At 42.1% G+C, this 21750-nt stretch overlaps 1 protein-coding gene across 1 annotated transcript in view; it reads right to left on the bottom strand.

The window, feature by feature from the left end:
* Window positions 1-21750, bottom strand: part of PDE1C (phosphodiesterase 1C) — a 295579-nt gene that overhangs the window by 251434 nt on the left and 22395 nt on the right. The window contains 1 exon segment of the mRNA XM_046938139.1: window positions 66-116. Coding sequence (XP_046794095.1) covers window positions 66-116 — 51 coding nt within the window.

The following is a 21750-nucleotide window of genomic DNA, read 5'->3' as shown; positions in this document are numbered from 1 at the left end:
ATTAAAAGACATATTGAATGTGTAAATGGACAAACCATCTAGTTAAAATTAAAAAGTCTACTTACGGGCAAATCGTGAAAGTGGCCGTGCATTTTTGTCACCCGTCTCATTTGCAACTGGAAGGAGAAAAGAGAGAAACAAAAAGCATTAAATTTAAGTGCTACATTATTTGAAATTACTAATATTACCAATTTTCATGCATATAAATGAGAGACGACTATTCACAGCAATTGCAGTTGGATATATATGCAGAGGTGTAATACAAATAGATGGGCTTTTGTGTGTTGTTGTTATTGTTGTGTTTGGTGGGTTGTTTTTTTTTTTTTTTGTCACCAAATACATGCTTGCCTGCTTGTCTGGTTTGGTTCTCCTTTCAGTCAGCATGTCACTCTAAAGGCACCTGTGAATATTGCCTTGTCCCACATAATAGCTGAATCATAATTTCCTCGTGCTTAAACACTAGCAACAAGGGTCACTGAGTCTATCTCCTAGCTCCACACAGGGCCACTCAAATTCTATGCCTGAGAGCATTGTCCAAAGTGTTCTTGAACTCCAGCATCCTGAGGCCATGACCATTGCCCTGTGGAGACTGTTCCAGAGCCTGACCGCCCTCTCGTGAAGAATCTTTCCCTAACACTCAACCCAACCTGACCCTAACACAACTCCATGCCATTCCCCCAGGTCCTGCCCCTCTCACAGAGAGCAGAGCTCAGCACTGCCCCTCTGCTCCCTGTGAGCAGCTGCAGCCACCGTGAGGTCTCAGCAACTCTGCTCTGGGCTGGACAAACCCAGAAACTTCAGACATTCCTCACATGTCTTGCTCTCTAGACCCTTCACCATCTTCGCAGTCCTCCTCTGGATGTTCTCTAGCAGTTTTCATAGAATCATAGAATGGCTTAGGTTCAAGCGGACCTCAACAATCTTATTGTTCCAATCCCCCCGGCCACAGGCAGAGTTGCTACCCTCTAGGATCAGGCTGCCCAGGATCCCATCCAACGTAGCCTTGAATGCCTCAAGAGATGGGGCATCCACAGTCTCTCTGGGCAGCCTGCGCCAGTGCCTCACCACCCTCTGAGAAAAACTTTCTTCCTAACATCTAAGCTAAATCTCCCCTACCTCAATTTAAAACCATTCCCCCTTGTCCAATCACTCTCAGAACATGCAAAAAGTCAGTCTCCCTCCTGCTTACAAGCTCCCTTCAAGTACTGGGAGGTAATGGAAGACTGCAATGAGGTCTCTCGGGAGCCTTCTCTTCTCCAGACTGATTAAGCCCGGCTCCTTCAGCCCTTCTTCATAGGAGAGGTGCTCCAGCCCTCTGATAATCTTTGTAGCCTTCCTTTGGACCCACTCCAATAACTCTGTGTCCTTCCCATACTGGGGGCCCCAGGCCTGGACACAGTATGCCAGCTGGGGCTTTACAAGGGGCAGAGTAGAGAGGGACAATCACCTCCCCCTCCCTGCTGGCCACCTGTCTTCTGATGCAGCCCAGGATACCATTGGCCTTCTGGGCTGCAAGAGCGCACTGCTGGCTAATGTACAGCTTTTCAGCCACCAGGACCCCCAAGTCCTTCTCCACAGGGCTGCTCTCAATGAGTTGTTCTTCCAATCTGTACTCTCATCTGGAATTGCCTCAACACATGTGCCCCTCATTGTTAAACCTCATTAGAGCCTCGTGTCTACTTTTCAAGCACGTCCAAGTCCCGCTGGACAGCATCCCTCCCTTCTGCTGTATCAACTGCACCACTCAGCTTGGTGTCATCAGCAAACTTGCTGAGGGTACACTCAATCCCACTGTCTATGTTATTGAAAAAGATGTTGAAGAGCACTGGTCCCACAATGGATCCCCAGGGGACACCACTCGTGACTGGCCTTTACCTGGACACACAGCTGTCAACCACAACCCTCTGGCTACAGCCATCCAACCAATTCTTTGTCCACCAAATAGTCCAGCCTTCAAATCCGTAACTTTTCAATTCAGAGATGTGGTGCAGGACCACGTCAAAGACCTTGCACAAGTCCAGGCAGACAGCATCAGTTGCCCTTCCTTTGTCTTCTGATGACAGCACTCCACCATAGAAGGCCACCACAGTGGTTAGGCACAATCTGCCTTTGGTGAAGCTGTGCTGGCTGTCTCGGATCACCTCAACACCTCATATGCGTTTTAACATCTCTTCCAGGAGGATTCACTCCATGATCTTCCCAGGCACAGCGGGGCTCACTGGCCTGCAGTTCACCAGGTCTTGTCTTCTCTTCTCCCTTTCTTGATATGTGCCTGACAGACACAATTTTTCAAACAGGATGGAGAGTGGCTTGGCAACCATCTCAGCCAGTTCCTTCAGAACCCTGGGATGCATGTCATCTGGCCCCATAGACTCGTACACACTCAGCCTCACAAGGTGGTCTCAGACTTGCTTCGCTCTTAGACTGGGAGGGATTTTGCTCCCCCAAGCCCCACTTAGAAGTTGAGGGACACAAGAGGCGAGAGAAGCCTGACTGGCCATGAAGACCAAGGCAAATAACTCATTAAGTACCCCGGCCTTCACCGAGTCTGAGGAGGCCAGATCTCCCTTTTTGTTTATCAGAAGGGATGCACTCTCCTTTGTCTGTCTCTTCTGCTTACCTTATCTAAATAATTCCTTCTTGTTTTTACCATCCCTTGCCAAGTATATACGATCTCCACCTTGACTTTCCTGACTTCATTCTTACACATCTGGACAGCATCCCTATATTTTTCCCAGGCCACTCATCCCCTCTTCCATTAATGTTTTATATCCTTCTTATATTTTGGTACCCAAACCTGCACATAGCACCCAAGATGAGGCTGCATAGCACAGAGCACAGTGAGACAACCCCTAACCTCACCTGGCTGGCACTGTGGGCCTGATGCACCATCCCCAGATATGGCTGGCCCTGTGGACTGCCAGGGCATGATGCTGATCCCCAGATCTCTTTCCATGGGGCTGCTCTCCAGTCTCTCATCCCCAGTCTGTAAATATATCCCGGTTGTTCCTCTCCAGGCGCAGAATTTAGCACTTTATCTTGTTAAATTTCGTGCAGCTGCTGATTACCTAGCCTTCTAGTCTGTCTGTATGTGATTATATATCTCTGCAAGGCCCCTTCACCCTCAGAGGAGTCAAGAGCTCCTCCCAGTCTAGTGTGGTACACAAACTTACTTAGTATTCCTTCAAGTCTTCTATCCAAGTGATTTATGAGAAAGAGAAATAGCCCCAAAAACATGTATCTGCAGAACTCTACTGGCCAGCCTGATGTAAATCCATTTACTGTAATGCTTTGAGCCCAACTCGTCAGCCACTTGGTCACCAGCTGTGTTATGTAATAACAATCTCTAGAATATTGCCAGCCTCCAAAATGAGGAGTTGCTCATTAACAAGTCACTGCATCGTTTTGCTCCCATCAGCCAGTAGATGGTGCCCTTAAAACGTGCCAATTACAGAAGGTGATGGAAGCACTGAACAAGCAAAGGAAGCCTTCTATACCCCTCTCTGGATTAGTTTAAGGACTGCAAAAGCCCTCTTGCTGCAACCAGACAGATAGATTGGGAGACTCAGCTTCTACAGGCACAGTCACATAGACGCTTTTCCAACAGGTACCTCAAAATTTTTAAAAGGAAATATCAGAAAAGTTCAGAAAGCTTCTTACATTTTGTATTTATTTCCTTTTGCTCCATCCTCAAAATATGATATTGGTGCTTCCTCATTATAGCCTGGGGAACTTACTTGGCCAGCAGAAGCAGGGGCCCTGAGGTCTCCCAGGTCCCACAGGATGCCCTTCCTTGCCAAGCACAAGCCCCAGCCAAATAAGCTCTCCTATACAAAGACACCACAGTGACTGCACAGTTAGGCAAGTCCAGAGCACACTATTTCAGAGTCAAATCTGCTTTTGGTTGAGACGACAGCATGCTGAAGGAGAGGCAGAAGCATCCTGCATCCAGTCCTGGGTCCCCCAGCATCGAAGGACACGGAGCTGTTGGAGCAGGTCCAGAGCAGCGCCACAAAGGTTATCAGAGGGCTGGAGCACCTCTCCTACGAACACAGGCTGAGGGAGCTGGGCTTGATTTTCAGTTTAGAGAAGGCTCCAGGGAGATCTCATTGTGGCCTTCCAGTACTTGAGGGAAACTTATAAAAAAGAGATCACTGACTTTTACTTGGTCTGATAGCGATTGAACAAGGGGGAATTATTTTAAACTAAAAAATGGGAGAGTTAGATTAGATGTCAGAGAGAAATTGCTCTGTGGGAGGATGGTGAGGCACTGGCACAGGCTGTCCAGTGAAGCTGTGGATGCCCCATCCCTTGAGGCGTTCAAGGCCAGGGTAGATGAGGTCCTGAGCAGCCTGGTCTAGTGGGTAGCAGCCCTGCCTATTGCAGCAGCAGGTTGGAACTAGATGAGCTTTAAGGTACCTTCCAACCCAAACTATTCTATGATCTTCCACAGTGAAAGAGCTGACCCAATATGAACTATGTCCATTTCTGTAAGGAGAAAATGTTCTGCTAACACTTCTACAGCTGATGTATAAATGACAAGCATATAGGCTTTGTCTTCAACTCAGTGCTGCCAGTTTGCACTGGGGAGGCTGGACTGGTCCACTCTGTGGTCTTCAGCATCTCTCTGGATCACAGCACAGTCTAGGTAAAACCTTAATATGCACTATTATCTATGTTGGGACATCAGGTCAACCTAATAAAACCTAAAGGCTAATTAACTGTACTTTTTCCCATCTTTCAAGTATTTTCTCTCCTCAGGTAGTAGATGGCACTCCTGGGTCACTAGGCCTCCGGGTGTACACAAGGTCTCAGATGTTTGCCACCTACCAACCGGATATTGCAGCAAGAGTTTCAAAGCACTCCACCCAACATCTGTGTTTGGGAAGGCCAGCTCACACAGTCATGACATCCAACAGAACAGGTGTTGTTAATCCCCTCAAATATAAGCATTTTCCAGTTCCATACCACATGCTTGTTTTTACTGCTTTCCAAACATCAGATTGTGTAATATGCAGAATAATGCCCTTCCATCTGGTGTACAGTGATCCAGAGCAGCAAACTCAGGTAACACAGCAAAGCAATAAGCGGGACAGAAAACTGTGGATATTGGTCCTGAACTGCTGGCAAGATTTCTGGTACAAGTGAGCTAACTGCTGCCTGGGAATTTTATGGGACTAATGAAGTCCGTGCACAGGTTAAGATCTCAGATGGGTTTAGCCCTGCAGGCAGAAAGGGAAGGCATCAGAGACTTCTGCATATATTTTGTGAGAGCATCTTAGAAGATTTTACATGATGCGTTTTTCACTGTAGAACATATGCATACCTCTCCTAACACTGTCTTAGAGGATATTCAGAGACATGAGGAACTAGCAAATCTATACACGCGACACGTAAATGAGGAAATGCTTTTAATCCAGAAGGACAGAAATCTCCACTGTTTGTTGACAGCAATAAGCTTTTGGGAGTAAGCAAGTACGAATTAATGAAACTGGAGCAAGCTGAGTTTCTGAGAGAGCAAGTCACAACCCACACCAAAGACAATTTCTTGTATTTCCTATATCACGGTGGTGGCTCTGCACTGCTGAATGGCACAGCCTGGCCTCAGGCGCTCACCCATCACCCACACTGATCACACAGCAGCATGAGATTGGCACTGTCTGGGCCAAAACTGGGACATGAGGAGGGCACAGGGCAGTCCTGACTCAGTTATGGCAAATAATGGTGTTCAGTTGGATATGCTGGCTGTACAGTCCCAGGAACTGAGAAAAATATGCAGCCCTGCTTTGCACTTTGATACAGGAATTTGAGAACAGGTTTCAAGACTGCCAGAATATTGGTTTTTTTTTAATTTTTATTTGCAACTCCATTTTCAGTCAACATGAATACATTACCTGCAAATTTTCATATGGAATGCATAGAGTTGCAATCAGACAGAGAACTAAAAAATCTGATCACATCTCCATCTCTCTATCAGACCTCAACAAGCCCTCTCTGACCAGAGAGAAATACTCCTCCCTTCACAGTCACATCTTATTCACGGCATTGCTGTTTGGAAGTATATACACATCTGTTTTCAAGGATGAAGCACAGGAAGAGTAAAATTTCATCAAAAATCTCTGATAAACACCCTGAGAGCCCACTGAGAATGGCAGCCACTACCATCAAGCCAGGGTGAGGCAGTTTCACAAACATAAGATCAAATATCCAATCAGTTTTGTGGTTTTGTTGCTCTCTTTTTTTTTTTAATAAAAAAATTAAAGATAAAAATAAGTTTTACTACATATATGCATTAACTATATTAGATATACTTTCAGAGCAGCTCTCCTAAAATAATACCTATTTTATTATGTTGACTAACAACATCACAGGTGGAAGGTGAACTTTCCCACCAACGTCCCACTACACATTGTTTCCGTGTGACAGATGGCAGCAAAGGGGCAGTCTGACAAACTGGTGTCTGATGTGGAACTGACTGAAGTGAGGGTGTGTCACTGAATTCCTTCATGCAGAAAAAAATTGCACCCACTGACACTCATACACACTTACTGAACATCCATGGAGACCAAACAGTGGATGTGAGCACACTGAGGCAGTGGGTGGTGCATTTCAGCAGTGGTGACAGTGACATCTCTGCTGGTAGATTTTTACAAGCATGGCAAGCAGGCTCCTGTTCATGGCTGAGTAATGGTGGTGATTAAGTTGAAAAATAGTGTTTTGTAGTGGAGAATATGCTCTGTCAAACAGTGCTCTTGAGCTCTTTGTATCTGTTGTAATTTCCATGGAAATAAATAGGAGGCATTACTTTCGGAGTGACCTTTATGTATGCAGCCCAATACAATTCCTGTTCATTCAGCGCAATCCAGGCAAGCCAAAAGGTCGCGCACCCATGACTTAGCAAATAATATTCATTCACAAAGAGAGCTGTAAGGCATCCTGTAGGCACCCCATTAGGAAGAAGTGCCAAAAACACATACTATTTACGGTTGCTTGTCCAAGCAGACAACAAAATACCAGGCCTAACGAAATTTATTCAATTTCAAATGTATTATTTCATATTATACCTGCCTGAAAATCTCAAGGACATCTCCTTATTATAAAAGTATCTTCTTAAGTACAATCACTTCTTTGATTAACATGGATCATTCACGCGAGTTCACCATGCACAAACTTCAGAGTCCTGAGCAGTCTTCATTTTACGATGCTCACCCTGTTAAACTATCTTCCTTACAGCTTGACACCTTTTTCGGCAGCAGATATCAATTTCACCAGTACACCCCCTCAGCCAATTTAGCTTTCAAGGATCCTCTGTCAAATTTCTAGTACAATGCAAAGAAAAACATACCGCTTCGTAGTATTGACTCATCAAGACTGATAGACAACAGCATATCATCCATTTCTTGCAATTGAAGAAAGGAGGAAGAAAGTCAGCTATTTCTTACCCGTAAATAAGCACACTTTCAAGAGGACTTCTTTTTTTTTTTTTAATCAATCTAAGGTCAGATGAGTTTAACTATTTCATGCTGTAGGAAAAATCCTGAAGTATAACGAAGAGGGAAAGTGTATAGCCAACAAACATACAGAGCGGTGTGGTCAGACCAGTATCCACAGACTGTACAGCTAGAAAGATTATCACATTGAAAAAGGATAATCAGAAACAAATGGGCCTGTTGTAGGCCCACAGGAAAAACTCCACAAAGAGTGATCTCTAGAAAGAGACCCTTCCCCAGTGGCAGTCAGCCCTTAAAGGGGGTTTAGGAGAGGTGCAGCCAGGCTCCACCCCTTCCGGTCACACAGGTGAATTACCTTCACCTGTGCTTCCACAGCTGATTCAGTGCTTGCCTCAGGTGATCAATCAGACATTCAGGCCGTGATTCAACAGTTCCCATACAGATAGTATATTAATTAAATATTAGATAAAATAAAAACACACATGGAGATAAATTTGCATTGAACACACAGTTGGAATAAATTTTTCTCTGGAATATTCTATTTCTCCTTCCCCTCCAATGGCACACGTTTTGCATAGCATTCCTGTAAAAACAAAAAAAAAAAAAAAACTGCATTGCTCTGAAATCCCTGAAGTGCTCACATGTCCTATCCCAGCAATCACTTCTTTAAAACCCAGGAGAATAAAAACCAGCACTGCAGTTGCTGAGAGAGTTGATTTTATTTATTTTTTTAACAGACAAATCGAACTCTCTCCCATCACCTCTGGGAAGTCCAGGAGTTTGTGCTCTCAAAGACTGTAATGTGGTTACATATCTCATCAAGCTCTGTCTTAAAATAGAGCTTGTTTTGTGCATCTCATAAGACTCTGCCAGAAACTGATGGCAGTGTGGGTTATGACCTATCATTTAATTTCCAGCATAAACTTACAGTCAATTTTCATCAATTTCTTCTGGCACCAGCAATCTGTTTAAGCTGAAGTATTTCTTCTTTCTGGTGCTTAATCCTCCTTTGGCTTTCGCATTGAAAGCCCGAATTACCTGTTTCATCATCACTTTGTGGACTAAATACATCATCATCATCTTCTAGTTCTGTCTTCTTAGCAGAATAGGTATCTTCATATCTCCTCACTATCAAACCTCCTCAGAGTCTATTCAATTTTTTATAGGGCTCTTGAATGTGTACATTACCTTATTCTTGTCTGGCCACACTTTAGTTGGGCCATAACACCCACCTCATTAAAATAACAGACTCTCAGACCATAGCAGAAGTTCTTGTTACTAAGTCCTCAACCGCATGATCTTTCACTCTATACTACTAAATTCCACCCCTTGCTTTTTACCCAATCGATCATCTGATCTGCACTATTAGATATTCATATCTAACATTCATTCTATTCATATCTCTGTACTAGCAAGGCTTTGTGTCACCAGCAGCAATTATCAGCACTTTCCTTCTTTCTGTCACAGTCATTAACAAAAATTTTAAACATGATCAATCCCACACAGAAATCAGAAGCACAATAAAGCCAAAGGAAGGCTTTTCTAGTGGCTTTCTTACCCATTTAGAAACGAAGGTTCCTCATATAAAAAACGTATCTTTGTGAGACTTTGAATCTAATAAGATGATCAGAAAAGACACTAACCATGCTAATAATGGGACATTCTGTTGATGGATAGAAAAATCTGCTCCTGAGAGTATTTAATCAAGAACTACACAAACTTCAACCATACCAACCACGGAGTCTGTGCGCACATTACTGAGCGAGAGATTATTTAGACCCCTCTAGAGTTGGTCACCCAAAGAGTCTTCAGGTAATACTGTCAAATCCCACTACCACACAGAAAAAGCCACTAACTTAATATGACTTGAATTGCTCATGATGCAAGCGTCAACAGTACAGGCAGCATAAGCATAAACTACCACACACAAAGTCAACAAAAAGTTGACATAAAATACACAGCACCATTCTGCTAACCAGAAACACTGGAGGACTTAACTGTCTCTCCAAACTTAAGATTCTAATTAGTTACTATGATTCAGTAACAGATCAACTACACAGATAGCAAAGGCACAATGTAAGACTACTTTAAATAAGAGAGATGCTTCCAAATACTTCTGGAAGGCAGGAAACTGCTGTCTTTACTGTTAAGTAATAATCAAGAGGCATACTCTACCCAGTATTTCCCGAAATAACTTCTAATGGATTTTTGTTGCTGCTGTTTGCCTGGCAACTGCACTGTGCACCAAACATTGTCATCCGTCATTAACTGGAAGAGGAACACCATACTCGGCTGATGATTCATTCTCCTTATGAAAGGTTCTTATACTGTAGATTGTTTGTGTTTGTGATGGGAAAGCGACTTCTGGAGTGGGAGGCACTTTGTTCACTCAGTCAGGTAATGGAAGATAGTTGCTGCCTTTCTCTGAAAGGACTCTCATCCAGGCACATATTTCAGAGCTCCTGCATCTTATTGACAGCCACAGAAATGTTTTCAAGTGCAAGGTGTATACAGGGGAGTAATAACAGAGAAACAGGTGCAAAACATCTGCATGAAAATAAGCAAAACTCATCAATACAGCATTTAGCATCAGCTGAATCTCATTCAGAGGCACAGATACAAACACTGAACTTGTGAAGTGAGACCCTACTTGCACCTAAAGATTAGAGGAGCACTGATGCTGCACTCTGGATATTAGTGAAAATAACACCAGCAGCTGGCTAGACCAAACCAACCTTCCACTCACTGAGGCTCATGTTATACATATTGCAAACCTCAAAAATGAGCAGTAGTCCTACATAATCTATTCCAGTATTAACGTGTATTCTGTATGTTGAGTATCCCCCAGTTCCACAAGTTCACAGAACAAACAGATCTGCTCGTATAAGCAGAAGGGTGCTCTCATTTCCAAACTCTGCCAAGCCAGTCTTCAGAATAGAACAGCCCCTTTGCCCCTCAGACTTACAGCCTCTGGCACACCCAACCACCAATAGCATGGGATAGACCTGTAAGTGCTTGGTAAGAGCTTGAAAATGGCTACTAGACAAGTTATGAGTCAGAAGATGACGGAATAGGTTTTAAAAAATTATATAACACACAGAACATGCACATATACACATATATGTATAAATACAATTCCTCACTGCTACAAGGTGGTGAAGCTACTTTAACTTCTGGCTTCCAGAGTAGGACCTTTTTTTTTCTTTTTCTGGAAGTGTAGAAGCTGATTTCTGCATTCAGACTATGTGTAGTAGCAAATCCACTCACGTCTTTCTCCAAAGGGTAACTATACTTCTGAAAGGCTTGGCCTACTTCATGTATTTCTGTGCAGCGAATTTAACACAGGCGCATGGAAATGTTAAGCTGTGGGATTTTTAGAAGACGATTCTACCCGTGAAGGTTACAATAACTTCTCACTTCCATCAGAAAATATATCACACAAGCAATACCATAACAAATGGCATCCAACAGGCACATGAAAGGTGGCATCCGATGTGGTAGCCACGCTTCCCATGTAAAAAGGCCCAGTCACATTTCTACATAGCTGAGGTGCCACTCTCCACAACTAGAAGTAAGGATGCAACACAAGTATCAGGTATTACCATTATTCCCTTTATTATTCCCTGCATTATGCTGACATAGGATAACCAGATACCCCAGTCTTACTAGAGCAGACTGGAATACAGAAAAAATCCAAATGAAAAACCTGCAGAATCTTCTTATTTTGGTACTTTCTCTGAGGCCTCTGTGGCCTGGAAAAGGCACATGCCTTAGTCTGGCCCAGTTCAGCAGCTCTTACAGTGTGAGCTTTTTTTTTAAATACTGTCTTCTTATTCAGAGATGGTCCTTATACATCACTTGTTATGATATGGTTACATCAAGTCACATCATTTTGAAATCAGCCCCCTTATGCAGGTGGGCCCTGAAAGTTTAACACTCTTGATTTCAAATGCTTTGAGAGTAAGCAGAAACACAGTTTTCCTCAGTGACATCAGACCAGGTCCTGAGAAAGAAGCATGCAGATTACTGAAACTCAAAATCTTCTAGCACCTAAAGCACTGAAAACCAAGTAAAAGAAATCAGGCAGCTGCCAGAGCACCCTTGTGACACCAGCAATTGTGTTGCTCCACATAACTGGACGGTCGCTAACCTACAGGAAAAATTTAAGTGACTCACAGTAGAGGTAGTTAAAATGTGAGCAGAGAAAAAAACACATTCTTTTCCACATTGATGGAATTGTAAATTAAAGGTGCCTTGTCCAAAGCTGTAGAGCAGTTTAGCAACAGATTTCATTAGGATGCTTCGGCAGTGAAAGAAGTTACACTGCAAAGACAGCTGATTAGAAAACCAGGCTGTTTTTTGAGGGGAAAAGTGAAGAGATCTACATTTTTTATGTGTCAGTGCATGCTTCCCATGGAAAATACTGATTTTTGCTTGAAACCTTAGTCTCTTTCAGTCTAGAGATCTTTCAACTTCAAAATGTAAACAATATTTCCCAGAGGAAACAGGCACTTGTACAAATTAAGTTGAAAACTTAATGTTTAGAAATGTATTTATGGAAACATTCAATAAACCCTCAAGTGGCATCTGTCCCTAAGTTAATACTAGGTAAATGCCAGTTCAGAAGGAAACTATTTGACTGTGTCATTAATAAAATTTCATTTGAGATCTAATGCTCAGATTGAATTCTATCCTACCATCACCTTTACAAGGCCTGTTTTACCCATGTTTTTAAGCTTCATAAAATGAGCTTGCATAAGTGTTATCAACTCCCAGTCAGCATGAATTCTTTTGATAAAAATAACTCACTGTGATGTCTGAGTAATTGTACTTAAATTATACATAGAGCTCTGTAAAAAAAATTGTCTAATGGTTCTGAGACAATAGAGCTTCTTTACATTATAGTTAACATGAACACTCTTTATTAAGTTAAAAACATAGATCAATATATTTTCCTAGGGGAAAATATTTTGGAGACTGTATGTTAGCATAAATTAAAAAAAAAACAAAAACCCTCAAAGCCTGAAGGAAGTTTCAAAAGCAATTATTTACAATAGGGTTCTCAGTTAAGGCAGCTGGAGGGAAGATCCAAATACAGCCTTAGTTCCTCCTCCCAGCTCACCCCAACCATTCACCAAGATCCAGTGCTTAGTACTGTTCCCAAAGAGTTTCCACTGAGATCGGATCGACTTTCAGATGTTGGGATCACTTATAAATGAAAGCTCCCAGACTCTCCTGTCATATCCACATCCACTTTTTCCCTTCATAACAATTCATGACTCATAATCAGAAACCACTCTCCAGTCCATTAGCTAACTGAACATAGCACAGACAGAAGTGCACAGATAACTACTGTTACATCTGCCTTGATCCTACAAGGATCAGTACCATAAAAATATCTACAGTTAGCAAATACTCATGTTGTGTTTAATAGCATTCTCATTCCAATATAGACACAGTGAAACAATGATATCTTGGTAAGTAGAAGCCAGCCAGGAAGGCTGCTTTGCCACTATATTGAAGCCTAATATTGTAGTGCAATAATACCGTGCTCAACAAAGTCTCTAAGTGATTCACTAAACAATAAAGTATATGGCTCTCAGGGGCTTGCAGCACTGGGTCAAAAACATCACAGTCATCAGACCAAAATTTTCAGTTATCAGAAATTTACTGTTGTAGTCTATTCAAAAACATATGCATCATTGCCAGACAAAGCACACGCTGTGCCCGGCAAGTTAACTAGTTATAGTTAGCACAGAGAACCAGTAACCCTCAAATGTAGCATGAAAAAGACGAGACCAAGACCTCACAGAGACTTCTGTAAACCGAGTCTAAGATTATACTGATTCCTGAGAAGAATTCCTACAAAATCTTAAATATTTATGATTATTTCAGAAGATAACTTTACAGCAAACGACTTCTCAAAGGACTTTTAGATAGCTCCAGGAGTAAGCAAGGGATAGAGTAGTCTTTCTCCTTTATATGCAGCCTCTGTCAAGCGTGCCTGTGAAATGGAGAAAGCCCAGAGCGAGGAGGAAGAAAGCTGTAAGCATTATGCTCAGTAGGGGATCTCATTCTACCAGATCAGGACTGGCACAGTGTTAGCAGAGCTGGGGAACAGCTGTGAAAGCCTCAGTCATTTTGGACCACTGGGTAACAGGGGGACATAAATGAGAAGATTGTGTTCATTCATTTTCATAACACAATAAAAAGTGAAGTTAAAAATACCAAATCTACCAGACCAAAAGATTTCCATTCTACTCAAGTTATGAGAGGAAAATCCTCCTAGGAGATCGAGAAAGATGTACTCCATAAATATGCACATCTATTGTTCCCAAGCCCGTTGTTCAGAACTTGTGTTGTCAGTTTATTTTCTCCCCTGGACCTTCTCCACTTCAGTTGATGTCACTTCAGCGCAAACCACAACACAGAGCTGACATTTACTGGGGACTGGCAGAGCCTCATGAACTCTACCAGAGCACCACAGATGAATTTAAACATCAGCCTTACTCACAGATTTCCATTAGCGCAGTGAAAGCTGAATTGCCTCTGAGGTGAAGGAATAATAAAAGAGAAAACACTGCTTCCAGCTGCTGGTGGCAAGCCTGCTGAAAATAAAGGGGCATGTGGGTGTCAGGAAAAGCAGAACTTGCTTCCAGAACCTAGAAAAGGACTGTCTTTTCTCTTGCACAAGTCACACCCACCTTTAGCAATGCTGCCTCTTAATTGTAGTCCCACTAATGTGTAACGTTCTGGGTACCAATGAGCCTGCTTAGAAAGAGCATTACCACCGCAGACAGATCAGGCTCGAGCACAGGTTTTTCTGTTCTACCGCACAGCCAAAAAAAAATCTTCAACGAGGAGGGAAAGAACTTATTTTATCACTCCACTGCCACTCCACTTAAATTATAAGTAACATAGATTTTACGTGTGTCCAGAAAGAAAATTACCTCCTGTGCTACCACAAAAACTCATGACTCCCAGCTGAATTGTGCACGCACAGCTCAACAGGTATTAGGGATGTTCAGATCTGGGTTATCATCCCTTCCTTTAATGGGCTGACATGTTGCAGGAATCCAGACCTGCTCACCTCAACCCTGCTAAAGTTCAAGAACACTCTCATCTGGGCATTTCATGCCCTGACTGTGGAGATGAATTTCAAAACACTCACAGATTTTGTGGCGTTTGAGTGGTAACAGCATAGCTGATGCCAGGAAAGGCCAAAGACACAAAGAAAACTTCACAAGCACTAAGTGAAACAACTTTCGTAACCTTCTGAATACCATTTCATAATGCCCTTTCTCCAAAACAATGTGGTTTTTTCCCCCCATATTGTCATGGCATTGTCTTCAGCAAGAACTAAATACAAACAATGCATTTTTTTTTGCATTATGGGGCATAGTTTTTAACACTTATACTAGATCTGGTTCCATTCACATAGCTAGCGACCAGCCATGGTAGTTATTGTGAGGAAAGAATTCAGTACTTTTTGTAAGAAGACAACACTTAGCACTTTACAGTGATTCACAGGAGTTCTGTATCAGGAAGAAATTAGAAGAACATGGATTAACTGGCAAAAATCCATACTTCCTTGCTCAGTAAAATCTCCCCAGCAATAACCTGGTACTCTCTGACCTACAACTATTCCAGTTTGGGTTCGGTTCCTCCTCCTCTGTGTCCACTGGAACACTTTTCACCCTTTTTTTCCACTCTTGCAATTGCCTTGCAGTGCATGGAGCAATCCAAGATGTTTCACTTACAGCACGTGAGAGAAATAAGCCAAGGAGAGGAAGAAGAACACAAAAAACATGTTGTCACTGTCTGGAAGAACACCTAGGAGGACTGCTTTCCCCCTTGAAAGTACTATGGAACAACTGCGCTGTTGTCCACCTATTTCTAGCTGCTTTGCCTGGGTATCCTAATACCAGATCCCCACAGAGGAAACCTCTGTGCAGGGAGGTGCAAGGAGACCGCATCCATCATTTAGCCACGCAGCAAAGTGGTGGGGGAACACACTCCTCTACACATGCACACCAGTTGTGCGTGTGGTGACTACCTTGCCGTACTGCAGCACAGCCCCATAGGTGGCACATCCTTCCCACTGGGCTAGCCACTCACTGGTGAGAAGATCCCTGAGTGCTCCCTAAAGCTACTTTTATCCCAAGAATACAGTAAGAGGAAGGCTAAGAAGGAGAAGGATAACAACAATTTCTCTGGTCTGTGAAAGAAGGATTGACTTCTAATCTTTGGACGCTTTTCTGAACAAACCTGTTTGTGTCAGGATCCCTGGATTCAGGCCAGGATGTAGGCACAACAATTTAGAAGTCAGGAAATCTCAAGTCTAAAATTTGACAGCTGTGGAAACTTTCAAAAAGCAATTCCAAACTGTCCGTATCACAGCTCCTTCAATTGTCACCAGATTTGGCTGTAGTCAGACACAGAAGGATTCAGACTCCCAGACTAGAACTGCAGATATAACTATCATCTAAACACTTGGATTGCCCCTTCAGCCCAAAATGAGAGGTCTCTAATGTGCTCAGCTTTAATAAATTACATTCTGAAATACACCTTAAGATACAGAAGTTTTAAGGAGAGCTGCAATAGGAGCTGAAAAACTTACAATCTACCCCAGTGCAGAAAATCTTTTTTATTTTGATTTCCTGTGATGGAACCAAGGGATATAACCTCACTGGGTAATCAGTGTGGATTTTATAGCTCCTTGTTTCAGAATCTGCACAAATCTCCCCATACTGAAATTTGGTGTGACAGTATAATACAACGTCACAAGAAAATGTAAGGTCTCAGATTTCTAAATGCAGTCAATCTGTTTCTTCAACATAAAGTCACAGCAGCTACTTCCAGATGGTGACGTTTATGCAAGCAAAGTCATTAGAAATCAAGAACCTCACAGAAGCATGGGTCAACTTGGGTTTAGATCAGTCTGTGTATGTATGTGAACTCTGATATATACCAGCACAATTTACACGGAATCAAAATAGATAGATCCCGTATTATCAGTTTGTACAGTGCTTTTGTCCCTGTCGTACTGGTAGTATTTAATCAAAGTTTAAAAGAAAAAATCTTACAGAAAAGAAAAAAAAAAAAAAGCACTTACAAAACTAGTAAGCTTTCAGAAAGCTTTATTTGATTGGGTGCAACAGTGTGATAATACAAGTACAAGGCACTTTCCATCCTGAAGCTGGCTGGGATCCTTCCACTTCGGATCCACCCTGAGTAAGTGGGCAAGCGATTTTACAGACATTCACTGAGGTAACCCCACCGTTGGCAAAGCCCTGTACAACTTCTCTAGTCCCCTTCCCAGACCTCCCAGTGTGCACTAATCTGCAGCATCACAGCTAGCATTCCAACACAGACCACATTTAACAGCCTTTGGCACAGAAATCATTTCTGTTTGCAGCACACCAAGCAATTCTATAGTGCTGGTATCAGCTCAGCAGCAAGTCTCTGGGCCCCTGTTTAAGGAAGCCATTTCAAACTTCTTATGCAACCACCTCTCTGAGGTTTTAAAACCTGGAAGCAATTTTGGTGGTTTCCTTCCTTCCCACTTTGTTTCCTCCACAAAGAGGATCCAGACTGCAAAGCTGTGCTCCATCTGATGTTCTGCATGTTGACATGTGATACTGGTGGCTTTATAGAGCACAGGAACCTCACTCAGTGTACTGAGGCCAAAAAAAAGTTATCCAGAAAGGGTAAATCTTAAGTTACGTCATTTCAGTTTCAAAATATCTCAGAACAGATTACTAGATTTTACATTCACTTTCTTCTGCCCTCAAACGAAGGTTCTGAAAGCATCTTAATTTCAGAAGAAAAAAGAAAAAAAATAAGAAGAGCTTATGAGCTGAAACGCTTTAAGAAGAAAGTTATGTCACACTGAGTAAAACTTAGACCAACTCACAACATATTTTGAGTTAGCAATCCAGAAGTGAGAGGTGCTAACTTCTGGGCAAACTCCAGCATTGCAGAAGTGGGCAGATATTTGTTAAGCATGTCATCATCGTGGACCAAGTCACGCAGCTGAACTCTGGATCAAATCGAAGAATAACAGAGAACAGTGGCCAAATCTGAAATGACATTTTGGGTGTTTTGAACGCATCTGCTTCCATTTGGGAAAGCACAGGAGAAAATAAAGCTTTAGAGACAATGACTCAGCTAAGCTGTTGAAGACAGAAGTTCTGGCAGGATTTATAACGCATGCCTTTATAAACAGGAAAGTTATTTCTTTCTAGCTAGAAGACAGTCAGCTGTATTTACAAGTAAAGACCAAAATCTACAAAAGTTGAAGTAGCTCCATACCCAGAGTAATAGCATTCATGTTTACCATCCTAATTGCTAATTTTCCTTTCAATAGCTCCAGTAACAAACAGCTAGCTCTGTGAATAGCAGGTGGTCACTGCAACAAACCTAAATACTGCTTCATCTATGAGTGCATGGAAGAAAAGCTCCATCAAGCCCACACAAATTAGTTGGATTATTTTTAACGATTTCACAGGAAGCAGGCCCAGACTTCCTGCCAAACTCTAAAATTGTTAAGAGAATGACAATGTCCTTGGTTTCCTGATGCTTCCCTAATGAAAACAAAGTAAGATCAAAATACACTCTTGTTCTAGCACTCCCTAAATGATGCTTTGAGATACTTAGATATTCAGATAGATTGAGAATGATATTTAAATTTCACTCTTAGTAAAAGTACTAAAAGATTGCAACTACTGATCATGAAAGAGTTCCACAAAGCAGTCAAAACACGTAAGCTGTTTTGTAAGCTGGATTCCTGCTTTCACCAATACTAAGTTAGTCTCGTGACCAAAAGAAGTCTTGACCTTTCACCTTCCATTTCCAAAAGCACGCCAAGCTCTTCCTCTGTTTCTAAGGAAAAAGAAAACAGAAACTGTCTTCATTGTGGTTCAGCCTCAGTGGCTGAAGGCAAATCAGATGTAGGAACATGCAGAAGGGGGATGGCAGAACTACTGCTTACAATGGTAGTGGTGGCTTGGAATGCCTTGAACTGCTCAGGAAACTTTGGACTGGCTGAGAAAAAATAGAGAAATAAGAGAAAAGAACTTCTTTTACTTCTACTTTTAGTAGTGTTGCTGATTGTCTTGAACCATGCAAAATCTCCTTCTGACATCCCGTGAAACACTTAAATATCAGGAAAGCAATAAAGATCAAATATTTAGTTTCTATAAACTATCTTCTTCAGGATCCACTTCCATTCAAATACTGTATGATCCTTCTTCTACTTCAGGGAGTTAAAACTCTTTGGCAAACCCCTATCCAAAACCAAAAACCTTATTCAAAATTCTCACTCTATCCAACAAAGAAAAATAAAGCTTTTGTTTGTTGGCTTTTTGTTTGCTTGGTTGTAGCTATTTTTTAAAATACATCTTTAAAAAACAACAAGATGTTGTACAACTACATGTTTTCCCATCAACAGGAAAAAGTGTACCAGTTAAGTACCTTTCTGTTAAAATAGAAGGCAGGAGCTTGTACAGTGCTGGAAAGTGAAACAAATTGCAGAGTGATTCTACAAAAAAAAAAAAAAAAAAAAGGAAAAAATCAGTACTTGGTGTAACATCAGTGATTTGCCATCCTTATCACTGTATAAGCGTTTAACCCATTACTTTTCTCCAGGTCACTCACTTTTCCCTTCTTTTCAAATGAATTATATATTTGAACGTTTACTTGCACGTTCCTAATTTCCTAATGTTTTTCTAGACTACACGATCATCTGTTCAACATTTTTTCTTCTTCTTAAAAGGGTATTTTATAGACATCTAGACTGCAAAAGCATCTGAGGATAGGGCCTTCTCTTCAGATGTAGAGATCTATGGTGCAGTGTAGTCATTTAAGCTCCCTTTACAGCCAACAGAAAGAAAATGGTGCCCCTAGGACACGATTCAGTTCAGTCTGAGACTGATACCTGAAATAGGTCAGATGAATAACACCCTGCAAGAAACAATTTCTCTACATTGAGTATAAAGGAATCCAACATGTTTACTTCAGATGTGGATGACTTAAATTAGGTGAAATCCTGCCCTGCTGCCCTGGTTTCCTGTGCTGTTTGTGCAGACTTCTGTGCCTCTGCCCTTGGAAATAAATGGGCTGTGTGAAAACCACCAGTGATATTAGGTGAGGTTATACCTACAGCACAGCAGCCGTCTGACCTCAGAAATGTCTAAACCACTGGAAAAAAAAGAGAAAAAAAATTGTTCTTGGAGAGGTTTTCAAGCAGGCTCATTAGAAAGTTACCATGGAAACATTTTCTTCTATTGGTAGAGCACAGTTTGACAATAAACTCTTGTGGGTGTGACCCTTCAGACTTAAATTTTGTAAGGCTGGCAAATGAGGCCTCCTGTGAATTTCACATGGGCACTTTTATTCCCTCACTGAACAGCAAAGAAAAAACGTATGCTGCTGTTCCACACAGGGATGAAATAGAGCCATCTCCAAATAACAAAGAAGTCACTGAGCTGTGCACAGCTTAAGGAAATGAAAGGAACGTCAGACTAAAAGTTCAGCCCCCATGGCAAGTGAGCTTTGTGCTTTCTTGTTCACCAGAGGAAGTAGCTTTAAAAAGGACTGAATCCATAACCATTACAGAGCAACAAACTGTCTCAGCCACATGTGCCTGCCATCCCTGATGCAACATCTTGGTCATAAAACAGTGCAATGTAGCAAATCAAATGATTCTCTAGAATGGGGGAAATGCAATATCTCCAATGCATTTTATCAACAGGTACTTAAACTGACAGTAATACAATGGCATCCTTGCTCAACCGAAGTCATACTTCTGTTTCCAGGAAATGCAAGATTGACACAGCCATTATGCTGCAACACTGCTAAGATTAAAAAAAAAAAAAAAAGAAGAAGATTACGCTTTGGGACCTCCAGTCCAACTTTTAAAGACCACTGAGACACATGTTCTTAAGTGCTTGTGCTACAACTGAAAGCACAGCCTCAGCTCCGAGATTATGAGGAGCTTTTGTAAATGGTTTTTGTTATGTAGACAGAGTGATGATTTTTCAATAGCCACGAACAACAGCATACCTCTTTACGATTTTAGCACAGTCAGGCTGCAAACAAGTTGTTCCTGAAGAATTAAGATAGATAGAGCTTTTGTATCCATAGCAAAGGTATCTCAGGCTACTGTGGTAGTATAAAACCACCCAAAAGGGGAGGAAAAAAGAGAAAACAAAAAGCAAACCATGGACCTTTTTGCTTTTATTCCTCATTTTCCTGGATTTTTTTTCAACTGTCTCATAAAGTCTCTGACTTGATACTGCCCAGTAAGTGCCACACAACAGAGCACAAGAGGTCATCTGGTATTCAGTGCCTCAGCAGCAGTTGTAGCCCAGCTATACACACCTTCTCAGATGCATCTATCATCATTTCTGATGCATAGCCCAATGCCATGGTAGGTTCTGTGGCTGGAGGAGGGCTACAACACTGGACCACCACCTAAAAATACATTTTCCAGCTGGGATATTTCTGATGAGATGGGCTAGCATACTGTGTAACGTGCCATGATACCTCACTGTTTCTGTGCCTTCCTGGTTCCAGCTGTTCCCTGGCTCAGAGCTATACAAAGGAAGATCACATGCAAATGCAAGGCCAGGCCTTTCCAATGGACGAGCGAAGGACAGTACTCAAACATACACCAGCAGCGTGCCCTTGCAGCAAAGCATGCCAATGGTATTCTGGGCTGCACAACAAGTAGTGGGGTTAGTACAACAGAGGAAGTGATCCTTTGCTTCTGCTCACTGATGGGGTGGCTGCAGATGGAGCACTGGGTCCAGCTCTGGGCTGCCCAGGTATCATGGTGTGCTCCCCTCTCCAACTTGATATTTATTTCCCATAAAACTTCCCAAGCAATAACCATCAGTGGCAGTCCTGATGGCTGCATCTGATTCAGTGTGGATTCAAAGAAGACGCTAAAACACAAGAGACAAAGGCTAACTGGAACAATGTGCTCAGCTGTCCACAGTGCTGGTCAATGTGCAACTCAAGCCAAACTTGGAAGAAACTAACATCTGTAGTTGGCATGTGAATATGAATCCATCACCTTACTTCATAAATAGCGAGCAGCCTGAGTCCACTGAGCTCTCCTGTATAACAGCAGACTGTATAACAAGAGCTTTCCTTGAGCAGGGACACCTCTCCAGATCAGGACTGCTGCAGAGATCCCCTACACCTTGAGGTCAAGAGCTAAGTGACTAACAGCTTGATAATGTTTGTGAGCTTTGCAGTGATTGTATCTTCTGTTGACTGCACAGATATAGTG

This window comes from Gallus gallus, chromosome 2 (assembly GCF_016699485.2).
Source record: "Gallus gallus isolate bGalGal1 chromosome 2, bGalGal1.mat.broiler.GRCg7b, whole genome shotgun sequence".
NCBI lineage: Eukaryota > Metazoa > Chordata > Aves > Galliformes > Phasianidae > Gallus > Gallus gallus.
The sequence above is the reverse complement of the archived record's forward strand: the minus strand, read 5'-3'. Positions and strand labels throughout refer to the sequence as shown.